General features: G+C 33.2%; 1 protein-coding gene and 1 long non-coding RNA gene across 2 annotated transcripts in view; both read right to left on the bottom strand.

Moving 5' to 3' along the window:
* Positions 1-3,535: 3,535 nt before the first annotated feature.
* LOC132754289 (uncharacterized) lies at positions 3,536-13,963 on the bottom strand. Its single transcript, XR_009629061.1, has 2 exons — positions 13,655-13,963; positions 3,536-3,684 (listed from the first exon to the last, which is right to left on the bottom strand). It is a non-coding gene; the product is annotated as an uncharacterized LOC132754289 (long non-coding RNA).
* A 1,286-nt stretch (positions 13,964-15,249) lies between these two features.
* The window catches only part of LOC132754290 (uncharacterized), a 28,502-nt gene continuing 26,889 nt past the window's right edge, over positions 15,250-16,862 (bottom strand). The window contains exon 4 of the mRNA XM_060744904.1: positions 15,250-15,414. Coding sequence (XP_060600887.1) covers positions 15,250-15,414 — 165 coding nt within the window. The remainder of the gene's footprint in view (positions 15,415-16,862) is intronic.

The following is a 16,862-nucleotide window of genomic DNA, read 5'->3' as shown; positions in this document are numbered from 1 at the left end:
GCGGCCCCTAAAAGGGGCCACTGAAATTAATATGAGCAAACTTGATTAGAGACTACCCAGGAATGCTACAGACAAAGTTTAGTGATCAGAAGAAGATGTCTAAAGGTTTTTTTCTATTTTTAGCTCTAAAGACCCATAAAAGCGGTCGATCAAATAATTATGAACATACTTGATAACAGACTACCTAAAAATGCTACAGATAAAGTTTGGTGATCGTCCATTCATTAGTTCTGTAGAGATAGAAGTTAAAAGGTATTTCTGTTTTTTTAAATTTATATGAGCAAACTTGATAAAAGACTACCCAAGAATGCTACAGACAAAGTTTGGTGATCATCCATCTATTAGTTCTGTAGTAGAAGATGATTAAAGGTTTTTATCTTTTTAGCCATAGAGACCCCTAGAAGGGGGCAATCAATTAAATATAAAAGCCTACCCAAGAATGCTACAAACAAAATTTGGTGATCATCCATCAATAAGTTATATAGTAGAAGATGTTTAAAGGTTTTTTTTTCTATTTTAACTTTATTGGTCCCTAAAAAGGGCTTATCAAACTTATATGAACAAACTTGATAAAACAGTACCTAAGAATGCTACTTACAAAATTTGGTGATCATCTATAAATTAGTTCTTTAGAATGAGACGTTTAAAGGTAGTTCTATATTTAGCTTAAGAGGTCCCTAAAAGGGGCCACTGAAATTAATATGAGCAAACTTGATTAGAGACTACCAAGGAATGCTACAGACAAAGTTTAGTGATCAGAAGAAGATGTCTAAAGGTTTTTTTCTATTTTTAGCTCTAAAGACCCATAAAAGCGGTCGATCAAATAATTATGAACATACTTGATAACAGACTACCTAAAAATGCTACAGATAAAGTTTGGTGATCGTCCATCCATTAGTTCTGTAGAGATAGAAGTTAAAAGGTATTTCTGTTTTTTAGAATTTATATGAGCAAACTTGATAAAAGACTACCCAAGAATGCTACAGACAAAGTTTGGTGATCATCCATCTATTAGTTCTGTAGTAGAAGATGATTAAAGGTTTTTATCTTTTTAGCCATAGAGACCCCTAGAAGGGGCCAATCAATTAAATATAAAAGCCTACCCAAGAATGCTACAAACAAAATTTGATGATCATCCATCAATAAGTTCTATAGTAGAAGATGTTTAAAGGTTTTTCTATTTTTAGCTTTGTTGATCCCTTAAAGGGGCCAATTAAAATAACATAGGGCCGGGAATTATATTCGAATATTCGAATATTCGAAACACTACCGAATATTCGAACATTGAAAAACGAATACGAATATTCGGGAAAAAAAAGTGTTTTTTTTTTGTAATTACTTTCAAATTTCAATTAAGATAGCAAATTAAATCATTGACCTTTACTTTTTACTTAACCAGTTGTTCACACGTTTGTATGACACGTGTCAACGATTATCGCCAATTAACTGTGAAAACTTTGGGGTCTATAGTTGATCAAAAGGACACCCGTTTCACAGTTTGCAATTTACCTGTTGAACAGAATATAATGTAATTTTCCGATTTTAATTATCTTATTTATTGTTTTCTGTGCAATAATCTGTCCGATTATATATATATATTCAGTCATTGTCTTTCTGTGAAGACGAAAAAATCGACACGTATTAATCGGTGCTTTATGTAAGCATGGTCAGTGTCTATATTCTGTCAAAATATATTTATTCCGTAGAAACTAAGACTCCGTGTGATATTTACTGCGTTATAGCTAAATGTATCTGAAAAATATTTTAAACCTTATCTAAAATTATAAATAAATAATATATTTAATTCAAGTTAAGTTTCAATGTAAATTATGTGTTTTGGGGGCTAAGAAGCTACGGTGATTCATATTACTGTCAATCAAGTCACGTGAGTTACCTACCGTTAATAAGACCATGAAGACAAATGACCAGCAACAAAAGGCAATCAAATTATGAATTTATTTCAAAAGTAAACATTTATGTCGATTTACAATATATAAAATAAAAAACTTTTACGTAGTTATATAGGTATTTTTAATCGTCGATTATTCCAAACATATTAAAATTGTACAGTATTCGACGCAATCAATTTCGGATACGTATACGTCAAAGAGAAATATTGGTACAAATGTTGTAAAAACGAATATTCGAATATATTCGAATATGGAAAACGAATATTCGAACATCAAATTCCTTATTCGTTCCCAGCCCTAAAATTTAATAACATGAGCAAAGTGAAGTGTGACTGCCACAAGAATATGCTACATACCAAATTTGAAGTAAATCTGCCCAACAGTTACAGAGAAGAAGACGACTGTTGACGCATGACGACGGACGCCGGAGCATCCCCCTTTGATACTAATAGCTCACACTGGTTCTGGTGAGCTAAGAAATCAACAAAAACAAAACAAAAAACGGAGTAATTTGGTAACAATATCACCAAACACTATCATATGATCGAGTGAACCGTGAACCGATCTTTTAACTTCGGAACACCTCGTCGATTATTCCTCATTTTAGCTCAATATATGAATACTGACGGAAATAACTGATTATGTTACTATTGTTTGCAAATGCAACTCGATCTATCAGAAGTTCTTAATTATTTTCCTGCCATTCAAACAATTAAGCATATATTCAACAGGTGCAAAAAGACCTCTTGCTTACATGTAATTCGTTTTAAAGAGCAAACTTGTTACCCTTTGGCACAGCAACTGAAAAGTTAGGCACCGTGAGGGTAGTTATGAAATCAATGTTACAGTAGTCTAATGTATCGGAGCATATTGTGAACTTTTGAACGCAGACTTTTTTCTTTTAGTAATTTGACATTATGATATTCATAATAGTATGAGTGATAAATATAAAATTACATTTGCGTATAAGATATGTTGTACGATTCTAAGATAACTATTTCAGGATTCTATTATGTGTTCAGATTGTTATTATGTTAATAATGATAAGTGTTGTGATTACAGAATCTTAACATAGTTTTGTAACATAATTTCGTTTTTACAATAAAATGTAAGAGGTTGTATGAATCTGAGGTTTTGTCGGCAATGTCGTCATAAATACACTATGTTAACCAATTTATGCACAATGAGACATGTCAATCTGTGTAAAATAAATATGTCCAATGCTCTGTTATCTAACATAAAATAAATGTATTTGTCCGTTGCAAATCAACAAAACAACTTCATACACACCTAAAACTTGTATCTTTGTCTATTCATTCCATATGGCTTTTGCTTGAGCTCCCTGTTTATATCATTACAAACTTAACTTTACAGGAACTCGGCACAGTGTTTGGATAGTGTAAAAATGAATGTCGAAAACAAATTTATTTAAACATTTTAAAACTCGCGGACCGAAGTTTCATTTATTAAACTTCGCCCACGCCCTCGCTAGTCATCTGTGTTTTTGCTCCGAAAACACGAATGGCACAAATCAACCACTGAAAATAGCAGATAAGCAAGTTGAGTTGAAAGTCTATTTCAACATCGTGATTTTGGTGATAATTAGTGAAAACAAGAAATTAACCGACATTTACTTGCTTTTTTATAAACCTTTTGTACAAAATGTTTGAAACCTATTTCTAACATATCTACTTCGACAATACAACGGCGAAAACTATTGCAAATATGTCACAGGAAATATCTGTATTTATTGTGCCGGTGCCTGAACTGGAATCTGGAATGTAAATATATAATTGTTTAACATTAAATTATATATAGATATTTGTTAAGATATTGACATGATATGATGACTGCTGATGAAGATAGAAGACGAATTTTTTTTTATCTTACTTGGTATTCAATACATGTGTAACAAAATAATTACCATTTATTCATTTTTTTCAATAATCTGAAGAAAATGAATTCAATCAATCATTTCTTTTCAGATAAAAATCTATTTACATAAAAAAGTATAATCTTTCATGGCTTTCATTTCTTGTCTTGCATATATGCCTTTTTTGAATTCTAAGATTATGCGATGATTAAACGCCTCATTAAATATTTAGATTCTAAAGTACTTTATCACATGAACCGCGGCACAAGAGTGTTATAAAGCCATTTAATAAAAAAGATATAACACTAATGTAATTACAAACATTAAAGAGTTAAAGCGCACTGATGTTAGCGTTTCCCTAAAGGCGCGTCAAAAAAAAACTCCTTTTAACAGTTAATCGTTCATATGTGATAAATAAAATAGTATATCCGTGTAGATTCAATACTACATTAATTGTTAAAAATCGTATTTTATGTCTAAAGGCAATACCGTACATATTTAAAATTCAAAACATTTTAACAACAACTTTTGAATGCTATCAAAGTTTAATGACCGATACTTTTTATTCGAAAGAAATGTGGTAAAATGTGAATTCAAATTATGCGAGGTACTGTTCCAGGATAATAACTTGAGTCAAATATCGTTATCGTACTATGTTTGAATTAGTTTGAATTTTTTAAATGTTAAATTAATCTTAGAAAAATAATCACTTGACATGAAGTTGTTATCATTATAAATAGTGGAACGAGACTGAAATTAAAAAAAAAAAACATAGAAAAAGAAAATTTGAAGAACAAAATATATTCAAACGATCATACAAAAATAGTTAAAGGGAGACGCAGGCAAAATTTCATTTCTTCGTTTTGAATTTTTCGTTCGTTATTCTGTTAATTACGAAAGCGTATCCGGGCCTACAGTTGGTGAGATGTTTTTGCGCTAAGTCATCTTATTTTTATTCGCATTGATAAGATGTTTTTGCATTTCTCAATAAAATTTACTGACAAAGATGAGAAGCTTTTAGGCATTGCAGCTGAATTTTTCTAGATTTGATTGAAGCTTTTGTATCGTCGACAAAAATCCTGTTGAAACTTCTTGATTTCACGACTTTGCTGAAATATTTAGAAAGACGCGAAGACGTTACTCGCATTGACAAATAGCTCACGTAATTCACAGAGTTTTTCGCAATGATTAAAAACTTCGACCTATTAAGTATTAATCATAACGTCTTCATGGAATGTTTTATGTATTACGTATTAATCATGACGTCTTCATTGATTGTTTTTGGTCAAAACGAGAAGAAACAAGTTGACATGACGTGAAATTTTTAGATAAGTGGAGGCCCTGATAAGCTTCCGTAGATAATGTCCTCAAAATGAATACACTAGGTAGTCACAGGAACAAAACTTTTCACCTTATAAGGAATAAAATGGTGGTTTCCTAACTTGACCCACGTGAGTCAGGTAAGAGTGTTAATATTTCACAACAGTTGCCACAGTGAACTCTGTGGACATTAAAGAACATGCCATATGAATGATATAGACTTGTTTCTATCATACAATAAACACAATATCTATTACTGTCACTTCCAGGGTTTGTTCAAGTCACATGACTTGTTTTTAAACTACTTGGTGTTTCTGTCGGCGTCTGGATTTTTCGTTCAACATATATAAATATATTTACGCTGTCAAGTTTTGGTTATCGATATTCAGAGCGGTACTTGTGATTATAAGTTAAGAATTTCTGCACTCCTTGACTTGCTGCACAGCTAAAACTTGCTGCAGTATTGGACTTGCTGCACTATTGAACTTGCTGCACTATTGGACTTGCTGCACTATTGGACTAGATAATTTTTTATACTTGATGCGCTCCATGTACTTGCTGCAGTATTGGACTTGCTGCACTATTGGACTTGCTGCACTATTGGACTTGCTGCACTATTGGATAAGCTACGCTTTTTAGACTTGCTGCGCTTCTTGGACTTGCTGCACAATTGGACTTGCTTTACTATTGGACTTGCTGCACTATTGGACTTGCTACGCTTCTTATATTTGCTGCGCTCCTTGGACTTGCTGCACTATAAGACTTGCTGCACTTCTTTCACGTGCTGCGGTATTAGACTTGCTGCGCACGTTAGACTTACTGCACTCCTGATTTGCTGCGCTTCTTGGACTTGCTGTGCTATTAGACTTGCTTCGCTTCTTGGACTTGCTGCGATCCTTAGACTTGCTGCGCTCCTTGGACTTGCTGCGCTTCTTGGATTTGCTGTGCTTATTGGACTTGCTGTGCTCATTAGCCTTGATTCTTTTCTGGGAAGCGGACCGATCTAAGACTTGCTTCTTTTCTGGGAATCGGACCGTTCTAAGACTTGCTTTTTTTCTGGGAAGCGGACCGTTCTTAAATTTGCTTCTTTTCTGGGAAGCGGACCGTTCTAAGATTTGCTTTTGTCTGGGAAGCGGACCGTTGCTAAGGCCCAACTCTTCACTAGAAAGCCGACCGTTTTCTAGACTTGCTGCTTTATTCGGTTCCTTCACTGGAGCTGCTCACCAACAAGGAGACTTTCTGAAAATAAGTATTCTGACAATATATGAAGCTTTTTTCGAATTGAATTTTTTGTGTTCTTTTTATTTCCAATTTCATGTCATATAAATACACAATGCGCAAACCGGATAGAACGCCACAATAGTGACGTCACGTCAAAACAATAAATGATACAAAATGGCGGACATTTGTGTTTCTTTTCTTAAATAAAATGGCTGTTTTGACATACGCTTCAAACCAAAAACACATAGAATTAATATAGAAATTCATGCTGTGACTTACAAAAATGTCATTTTAGCGTAGTTTGAGTACATAGGATCATTTTAATATTTTTATCATTAATTTGCCTGAGTATCCCTTTAATAAAAATGAGAGAAAAACAATATCAACATCAGCATTATAACATGGCGAAACAAAGGGTTAGAGTGTGCAATTCTCACCGAGTCTGAAATTCTCTTGTAATATTGTTGTGATTAATGCTTTCGAGGGATCACTTTGTTTCCAGAATTTAGAACCTATGAGTGCAAATCATTAAAGTGACAGTTACGTTGATTACCAACTTAACCACAGCGATGGCACTTATTCATATAAGAATTAAACTATATATAGTTTCTGGCACTTCCAATCACGAATAATATTCAGTTTCCCCAATAACGGCCTTTTCCAATACCAAATTATCATCCCAGGACAATACGCATTACAAACAAATGGTATATAAGGAAAACACAGCTATAAACAGATGTGGCTTACTGTCGTGATCCGGAGTAAAAACTACCATCACCACCAAACAGATTGGTATTTGATACACGTACTAAACTATTTATATAATGCTGCGTAAGTTGTAATATTTTTCTCTTTTGTTTTCTTTTGTGGTCTTGTGGTTTAGTTGAAAATTGTCGACATATGCACAAGTAAACGTTTCAAATACAAAAACACCAACTACAAATACATGTATTTAATCGAATAAAGAGTGGAATGAAAGTTCACTTATTCGAAATCACAATTAAATAAGGAGGTAAACGAATGACTTAATTCAATCTTATTGCATGCTGCAAATTGCAATGCTTGGTACCTCGCAGTATCTTAATCATTCCTAATTTAATTCTTTTCAATATGCATATAGTATATTCTGTAAAGGAAAAGAAAAAAAACACATACTAACATTTAAAAAAGTACAGCGCAATATATCTATGTTAATTCACATCAAATAAAATATGCTGTTCTGCAAACTGGATATCAATCGAGTGTTATGATAACATAGAATGTTGAGATTTCAAATCTGCATTATTTTCTATATGCGTAACATTATAATAAACATGTAAATATAAAAGACAGTAAGTTTTTATTTATGCAAATAAATGTAGATGTAAATAATATTTACTACAGTCCTTGACTATACAAAAAATGTAACCGTTTCCATTCAAATGAAACTTCAGCAAAGGAACTGTTAGAACAAGGCTAAATTTGTACTATTATGAATTGAGCTAATGATTAAATATGTTAAGCCAAACTAGCATATGCATGCTCTTGTACAAAACACATAAAACGATAAGAAAGGATTTTTCATCTATACCAAACAGTACACAATAGTAGTTGTTTGTTGATTTCTATGTTAAAAAGGTGTCAGAATAATCGTACAGCTTTACTGTAGATATTTGTTTTAAAACCGAGTTAATTTGTTTCTTCAGCGATTCAACGAAGTGTATCATATTTCAATGAAACCTGATGCTGTGGTTTGAATTTTTACATGTAAATGTCTGATAGGAAATATGCGAGTTTAGGGAGAGATTTTTACATCAGTTTAGGAGAGTCACGCTGATAGTGTGTAGCGTTTTTTTTTTTTTTTTTTTTTTTTTTTTTTTTTGTTGAGAAGAGAATTTGTTGTTTTGAAGGGAGTTCTGTTGATTTGTTGAAGTTGGTTGAATTTAATTGTGGTGATCTTAATTTATCAGGGTTTATTGGTTGTAATTAGTTATTTTGGTTATTGAGTTATACCTGTTTAACTTTGCTTTTGTGATGATGATTAGATTTTGTGAAGATAATATTGTTGGTTGAATATTTGTGGTGTATACTGTATCTTAGAGTTGTTAAATATTCGTATTTGTGTTCTTCATTAGTGGTGATTTTATTGTTTTATTTGATCATAAGTTGTTAAAAGCTTGGGCTCGCCAGGTATCTAGTATTGTTTCGTATAAAAGACGTATATACGTGAAAAGATATTTCGTATAAGTGGTTTATAAATGATGTGTGTTTATTTTGGGTGTAAATACTGATCAGAGTTTATTGCTTTAGGAGTAAATAATAATCAGAGTTTATTGTTTAAATGTATATATATTGATATGAGACATAAAGAGATAAAAATACCTAAAAAAATGTGTTAACTAAACAATTACATGCTAGTTCTTCAACTGAGAATACTTCTATCTTAAGTCAGGAATTGGTTCAAGCTTTTTATATATAAGGGAAATCTCCGACAGTGTTAGATTAAAAAAATATTTTGTTTTAATTGTGAAACACATATTGAACGTAATGAATGTTTTTATATATTGTATACATTTATATCTCTAAACAGCTAAAAGAAGTATTACGACAACAAGGTCAACAAAGGCTCCAACACCTTCAACTTCCACCTTGATCTTTGGTAAGGTACCTTTTAACATAGAAATCAACAAATAACTATTGTTTGCGTTTTTGATACATGATTTGTAACATACTTCTGAAAAAGTGAAAAAACTTCGTAGACGACAAACAATTGAAATGATAGTGATGATGCCATTTCCGTAGATGTATTAATCTGCATTATTTATATTGTAGAGATAAATAAAAGTTACAAGCACAATAAAACAAGAATAGCAATGAAACATTTCAAATATATATGAATATATATGTTTTTGCAAATGGGTCGATTTTGATCGTAAGTGTTCTTACAAAAAATTTAAATTTTCAAATTCATTATTCTTAAAATTAGATCTTAATATTTGATAATTAAATTTAATAATTCTAGAGAATTCCTCAATAATCGTTCAGTTTATGAATTTAAGGGAGACTAATCGAGGGGTGAAAGCGAAAAGGTTTTAACTCATTTTTTTTACAAAATTCACTTTTTTATATATTTGTAACATAAACACCCACATACATCTTAAGTCAAAATATAAGATTTAGTTTACTTATAAAAGGGTGAAATGAAAAATTGTCCTAAGGTTTTAAGTAAAATTAACCTTTTTTGTAAAATGCGAAAAGGTTCTAACTGCAAATGGCAGTTAGAACCTTTTCGCTTTCATTGAGTATAAAATGTACAAGATTAAAACAAATCAAACTGCATTAAAATAAGTGAAATCAAAGCAATTTTGAAAGCTAAACCTTTTATTGTATATTATTAAATAATATCACATAAGAAATTCATTAGTTTCAGAGTAGATGTCTTGATTATAGAAGAAAACTTAGGTACTTAGAACTGTTTCGTAGTTAACTTCACTCATGAAATTATTGGGAAACAGTTCTAAGTGTACATGGCCAGTAATGATCATGCACTATCTTAAAGGGTTTTGAGTGCCTGTGAGAAATTGTGTGATGATATTAAAGGTAGGGCTATAGATGACGGTAAGAAATCTGATAATGTTACTGAAAGTGATGCTTAAGCTGGTTGTAATTAATCCAGGGACATAATTTAAAAAAACTTAGCTTTAAGTTGTGGTCTCACACCCTGGCAGAGCCCTGATAGACGTCCGGGGATGATCAAGGAACAAACGGGATTCATTCATAACTCTACCTGCAACCTCCGGGATGATCCGGAACATTCAGCATTCAACCCTGGATCGAATAAAATATTTAATATCACCGGGGTGATCCGGGAAGGTATAGCTTTACCAGCTTCATCCTTAGCCCTGCCAAGAACGACCGGGTTACGCCAGGGAAGCACTGTAGCTCTGCTGACACAAACTAGGGATGATCTTGGGTATGATATAGCTGGTAGAGCTACAGTAGAGCCCCGGTGAATGCCAGTAGAGCCCCGATGAATGCCGGCAGAGCCCCGGAGGATGACGATGGAGCTACTGTTGATCCATGTAGAGCCCCGGCAAAGCTCGGTTCATTTCAAAAGAATTACGGCAATTTGCAATAATTGCACTTGTTTGTAATAAAACCCTTCCCCTATTTCTCTTCTGTCCAGTCTTGCACTAGGATTAGTCAGAAAATCATCTTGAATTACTTATTAAATAGCAGAAAATATCATTTCGAATTATATTAATAAAAATCAACATCATCATTTTTGCATGTTTTCAATCCACTGCGGTTCTACCGGGGCTCTGCCAAAAACGTCCTGGGTTCTGCCTGGATCGACTGGGGCTCTGCCTTAGTCAACTGGGGCTCTGCCGGCTCTGGATGGTCCGGGGGCATCCTCAGGGTGTTAGTTGGGAATAACAGTAGTACTGCCGAGGTAAATGTGGCCGCAAAAAAAAATTCACCCCGATAATCCCAGTAACTTACCTGGGTGATCCTGGGCTCTGCCAGGAGTAAATGAGACCACAACTTTAGATGACAATACGATATCAGGTGATGTTCTTGAAAGTGAGATAACAGCTGATAGTGAGATATTTAGAATGGTTAAAAGCGATTTTTGATGATAATCAGAAATCTGGTGTGAGTAGGTAGAAATGATTATAGACAAAATTACAAGATATTGTATTTATATTATATTATTTATATTTATATTAAAAAAAATGAATGAAAGCGGAGCTATGTGTGCCTCTGAGATATTAGAAAATGTTAATGTAGGTGGAGCTATGGGTGACTTTGATGTATAAACAATGTAAAAGAAAGTATAGTTATGGGTCACACTTATGCTAATGAAGGTGGCCTTTGGGACTTGGCCTTGAGACATATCATCTCTTCTATGTATTGTTGCTACATGGGGGTGTCTCAAGTGTGTTACCCATATAATAAAAAAAATGTGCAAGTTATATGTAATGCACAATTTGTAAAATATATTTTCAGTTCAAATATATTCTGGGACTGTTTGTGAAACTGTTTATTGCAAAGATATTCTTGCACTTTGAATGAAGTTTCAGACAAGTCCAAAAAGTTTTTCAGAGAATATTGTTCACTATTATATGATTTAAAAATAGCTGTAATCTCATTGGTTCAAACAGTGGTAATCAGAACAAATTATAAAATCATATTCACTGGCTAAATCGGATTTTCCCGATCTAAATTAGCATTAGACCCATATCCTAAATAACCCTACAGCATGGGGATGCCAGATAAGTTGCGTCATTTGAGCGCAATTTATTTATGAACAGCATAAGAAAGTGTCATTTTGGCGCATTTTAGAATGGAACTTAAGCTAAGAATGACCTCATTAAGCCGCTTATAATATTTAAGTTGTTTAAAAATAAATGCAAAAACTATTGTTACAAAATAGTTGTGGATGAAATGACATTAATTTCCATGAATAAATATCTTATTGAAGGTAACCATTTTAAATATGATTATGAAAGAATATGAATGTAACTGTTTTATTTTGAATATTAAAGAATATGACAGGAAATGCAAGAAAACATGAGCTGTCACAGGAGACAGCGAAGCTCGACGTTGCGTTCATTGAAAGCCGCCTTTCCTTGTTGATCTTGTTTATCATATCATATCATCAAATAATGGATGCTTTGTTTGTTTGTTTGTTTCATTTTACGCCTTATTCCAACAGTATTTCAGTCATATAGGCGGGTAGTTTCCTAACCATCGTTCCTGGAGAGTTACACCAGTACTAGACTACCTTCCTCCGCGCTAAACTCCCAAAGCATTTCCCGGGGATCGAACCCACGCCAGAGATGTTACTGGATTAGAAGTCATCGACTCTAACCCCTCGACCACGGAGGCGGTTAAATAATGGATGCAGTAAGGAAGACAAAACTATGAAAGACAAATCAATTATGATATAAATATATTTTTGTATCAGTATCAAGAAAGCAGTCAAATGTTCTATATTTTGCACAACATAATGATCTTGTCAATAAAATAATGTTATTTTAATGGAAAGACAGCAATTTGAAATCTGAAGTCAATTCCTTCAAAAACAAAAATGATAAAAGCAAAACGAATTTAAAGTAAATTATAAGTTCAAAGTGGAAATAACTCTTGAAAAAAGAGTTATGAACCTTGTCATGCATGATGTGACTAATGACAAAGAACAGTTATTTATCTTAAGTCTATAGCAGATACAATTTATAACAATAAAGATAATACTAAAAAATCAATTTACAAATGAATTTCAAAAATTAAATGGGGATAATTCTGGGAATACAGGAGCTTGCATTTTGTAACTCTAAGTATCCATATGACAAGAAGTTACAGTAAAAAAATAACATTTGTTAACATAAATACAAATTTCAAGGGGGGATAATTCTCGAAGTAGTAACGCTAGAGTTATATACCATGTCACACAACATGTAATGATCAAGAAATAATATCGATCTTACCGGTGTTTATTGGCTCGGAGTTTTGATGCATAGGAATTGACCATGAAGGCCAAAGAACATATATTTGAAGTTTGAAGCTGATACCTTAAGTATTTTACTGCACCAAAACTTTAATCTGAAATCTGGACGCGGACGCTGGGGCAAGGAGGACAGCTCTCCATATACTTCATATAGTTAAGCTAAAAATGATTATTAAATTAATTGGCATTTGTTTTTTTTTTGTTTTTTAGGTGTAATTAATGCCCATCATGTTCTTTAAAAGTTTTGTACACTATCAATTATGACCTTTATTTATGTTTCTAATTTAAACACAGTCCAACTCAAAATTTCATGAACTTGAAAGTGGGTAAGAGAATGTCTCACACCTAAAATATGAATTCAAAATAAAAAGTAAATCCGAAACAGTTCTATCTGGCAATTTATACTCCATCTCTTACTGAATATTTAGAAATGCCAAAATGTTGCTCTATCTTAAATTAAATAAGAAAAACACATGCTTTTGTTGTATCAAAATGTCACTTGGAACCTTTTCGCTTTGAACATAAAAATCAAAATATGAGAAATGTTATGTGCGAAACAGTTCTTAGTTACATTTGATTAAATATCTTGTTTGCCAAGTCTTTCCTAGAATTTTTATTATCATTGACATGTTTCTTTAACTTTTTTATGTGTAAAATCAAAGTGTTGTGGAATTTTGCTATTTTACAAACATTTGAGACAGTTTTTTGCTTCTCCTGTAAAATTTTGGAAAATGCACTAAGAACCTTTTTCGCTTTCACCCCTCGAAATTAAAGCATAAAAAGTTAATTTCTGTCTTTGAATGGATAGAATTCAACTAAAGCATGCAATAAAACTGTTACCAGTTATCGATCTTGCTGTTTTTGTAGCAGTTGTTTTAGCAGGTGTAATTGTAGCAGTTGTTCTTTTAGCAGGTGTAGTTGTACTTGTAGGTGTTGTTATAAGTGTTGAGTCTGCTGAAACATATTCACAAACAATAAGAAGCCTCCATTACATATATACATTTTGCTATCATGAATTGGGAGACATGAACATGAACATATTGTACATATTTTGAATAGAATCTATAGCATTAACTTGAACTGTTGTTGACACTTAAAGCTATTATTTAGTTTGGTTAATGTCATCGATTAAATATGTAATTAAGCTAATAATTATTTCCAGGTTAAAGATATGTATATACATGTATAGAAATCATGCACACTGGTTATCAGTGTTTTTCCCTGTACACTGCTACATTTAATTGCAAATTAATTCAATACCGTAGATAGATTTATCCCTGATACTCTTACTATAATGGTTGAAATGGCTTATAGAAACACAATAATTAGAAAAGAGTTATGTAAGTGAATATTGGTATTCAAATGACGTTGAACATCAAGTCTCGTCGGCAATATTTTTTGCACTTTTTGCTTATGTAATAAACCAAAACATTATTTCGATGCTTGTTTACAAACAAGTCTTAAGTTACCTTTAATTCACGTTTTTGACAATTGATAGCTGACTGTGCTATGTGGATATGTTTAAAATAACATATTTTAGTTAAAATGACATTTCAACCAATATCGACAAGCAAGTCACGTGTCTTTGAGGATAAACAAACACATGGCTGTTGTTGTAAATTTTACAATTTAATATTGAGAGTACAGGAACATACGAAGCATGATCAAAAGGTTCTTGGCCCGATATACTTCTAGCCACTTCACTGACATTTACACCCAATACGTCGATACCGATATACTCTTGAACATTACTGACCGAGTTACACGCGGTTTTACACAGAGCAAGTAACATCAAACACACTTTGATCAGTATAGTGGTGTGCCATTTATACCTCGGGGAGAAAATTGAAATCAGAGAGGTCATTAAGTACCTTTGTAACAAAGGGATGTCCCCAAAGGAAATCCATAAAGAATGCATGGATACACTTGGAAAGGAGTCCCCTTCTTACAGCAGTGTGGACAAAATGGACTGCTGCTGAATTTAAGAGGGGCACGGAAAGCTTTTGAGATTATAAACGACCTTGGCGGCCAAAAGAGATCACCAACAATAAAACTGCCGAAGCTGTGAAAGATCTTGTCATGTGCGACAGAAGGTGAGACCTGCATAGCATTGCTTGGGAAGTGGGTATAAGCTTTGGTACAGTTCAGGCGATTCAGGTTCAGGTTTCCGCTAGATGGGTCCCCAAACAGTTGCCCGACGACCAGAAACGGACCAGGCTGGACTTTTCAAGATATATTTTGTCTCATTACGATGATGAATCTGATTTTATCTACCGTATATTATCTCATGATACAACATGGGTCCATCACTTCGATCCAGAATAAAAAAACAGAGCATGCAGTGGAAGCATCCTCGATCACCCCCTCCGAAGTAATTTAAGAGGGTGCCATCAGCAGGGAAGATGATCGCTTCAATGTTTTTGGATAGTTAGGGGCTAATCATCATTGACTATCTTGAGCAAGGTCGTACCATTATCCAGACGAATTCTGACGTCTGCGTCAAGAAGTTGCGCATAAAAGGAGGGAGAAACTGACTCAAGGCGTTCTGCTCCTGTACGACAATGCGCCCAAGTTGCGATTGCTGCTGCAACTGTCTGCGGCTTGTTAAATATCAAGATATGACGTATAAGAAAGTGTTCATTAGTAAGCATTTACATAATTAATTTGGCCAAGAGCAGTTCATTATTTTTTTTAAACATCATCTTATGAGAAAATAGGGTTGAGAAAATAAAAATGATTACGTTATTATGCGTTGGTTGTTGATTAAGAAATAACATCGGCCTGAGAGATGTATATCGGCTATTTAACACCGGTTTGGAGTTTTGATGCGTACGAATTGACCACGAAGGCCGTAGGCCTGAGTGGTTAACTTTTTCGCATCAAAACGACAAAACCGGTGTTAAATAGCCGATATACAACTCTCAGGACGATGTTATTTCGATTCTAACACGATAAAATAAGGAAGATCACTAATGTTATTTTTTCAACCGGAAATAACTTCCGGTACCGATTTTCGTATAACGCTGTTCGATTTTCGCACCCTACTGTTGCGAAGATATAGAAATTAAATAACAAAAGAGATAATACATGTAATAAGAAAAAAACGTTTCTTTATCAAGTCAACAATAAAAACTTACGTCGTATTGTGCTTACATCAGTGACCAATTCATCATTCTTGTATGTATGTAATAACATCAGCTTGTTTATGAATGAGTTGTTTACTTTGGATGACGTCAGTAGTTACTGACGTCATTACGCTGCTTACGGATTGGCGCCGTTTTGTTTAGATATTTATTAACTGATTTATGAATCAAATATGTTGCGTTATTTTATGTGAGATATTATTTCGGTATCGTATGAAAAGAAAATTGTATAAAAATTGAGAATATAAATAAAAATGCTTTTAATGGTTGCTTTAAAAGGCCTTGTAAACTATATAATCGAGGGTGAAAACATAGCACCCGCATATACAAGTAGTCCCTTTACCAGTTACCAGTGCTTATTGGCAGTTTAACACCGGTTTGTTCCTTCTTTGTCTATAGTGACACAATCACGTGGGGTGTTAGAATAGAATTTTACTTATTACTATACACTGTAATCTCTTTTGATAAGATTTAAATAAAATAAATAAAATTGTTTTATTTAAGTTTCATATAGCACGCATTTCTCTGAAATGTATGAAATGTTCAATTACTTATTACGAACGTTTACGTACAATATCAAATTATCATTTGTAGTGCCTGTTCTAAAGGGAAACATTTTTGTATAAATACCATATTTTTGTTGACTGCTAAGACATTCGTAACCAGATTTAATATGAATTTAAAGCTTGGTAATTGGAATGTTTACCTATTAGAGGTCGGATGTCAGGTGACTGCCTTCGTCGACAGAATGTATGAATTCTATAAACAACACGTAATCGAATATTGTCATACAATATTGACCTGGCACTCTTGTATTTGACCCTATAGTCTGTAAATTCCGCAAACGTGACAATCTACTTGTAAATCGATAAAATGCATCTACACTTTTTATTTAAGATATTATA

The sequence above is a fragment of the Ruditapes philippinarum genome, unplaced genomic scaffold, assembly GCF_026571515.1.
Source record: "Ruditapes philippinarum isolate M1 unplaced genomic scaffold, ASM2657151v2 ctg959_1_1_1_1, whole genome shotgun sequence".
In the NCBI taxonomy this organism is placed as follows: Eukaryota; Metazoa; Mollusca; class Bivalvia; order Venerida; family Veneridae; genus Ruditapes; species Ruditapes philippinarum.
Note: the sequence above shows the minus strand (reverse complement) of the source record. Positions and strands in the feature narration are given on the sequence as shown.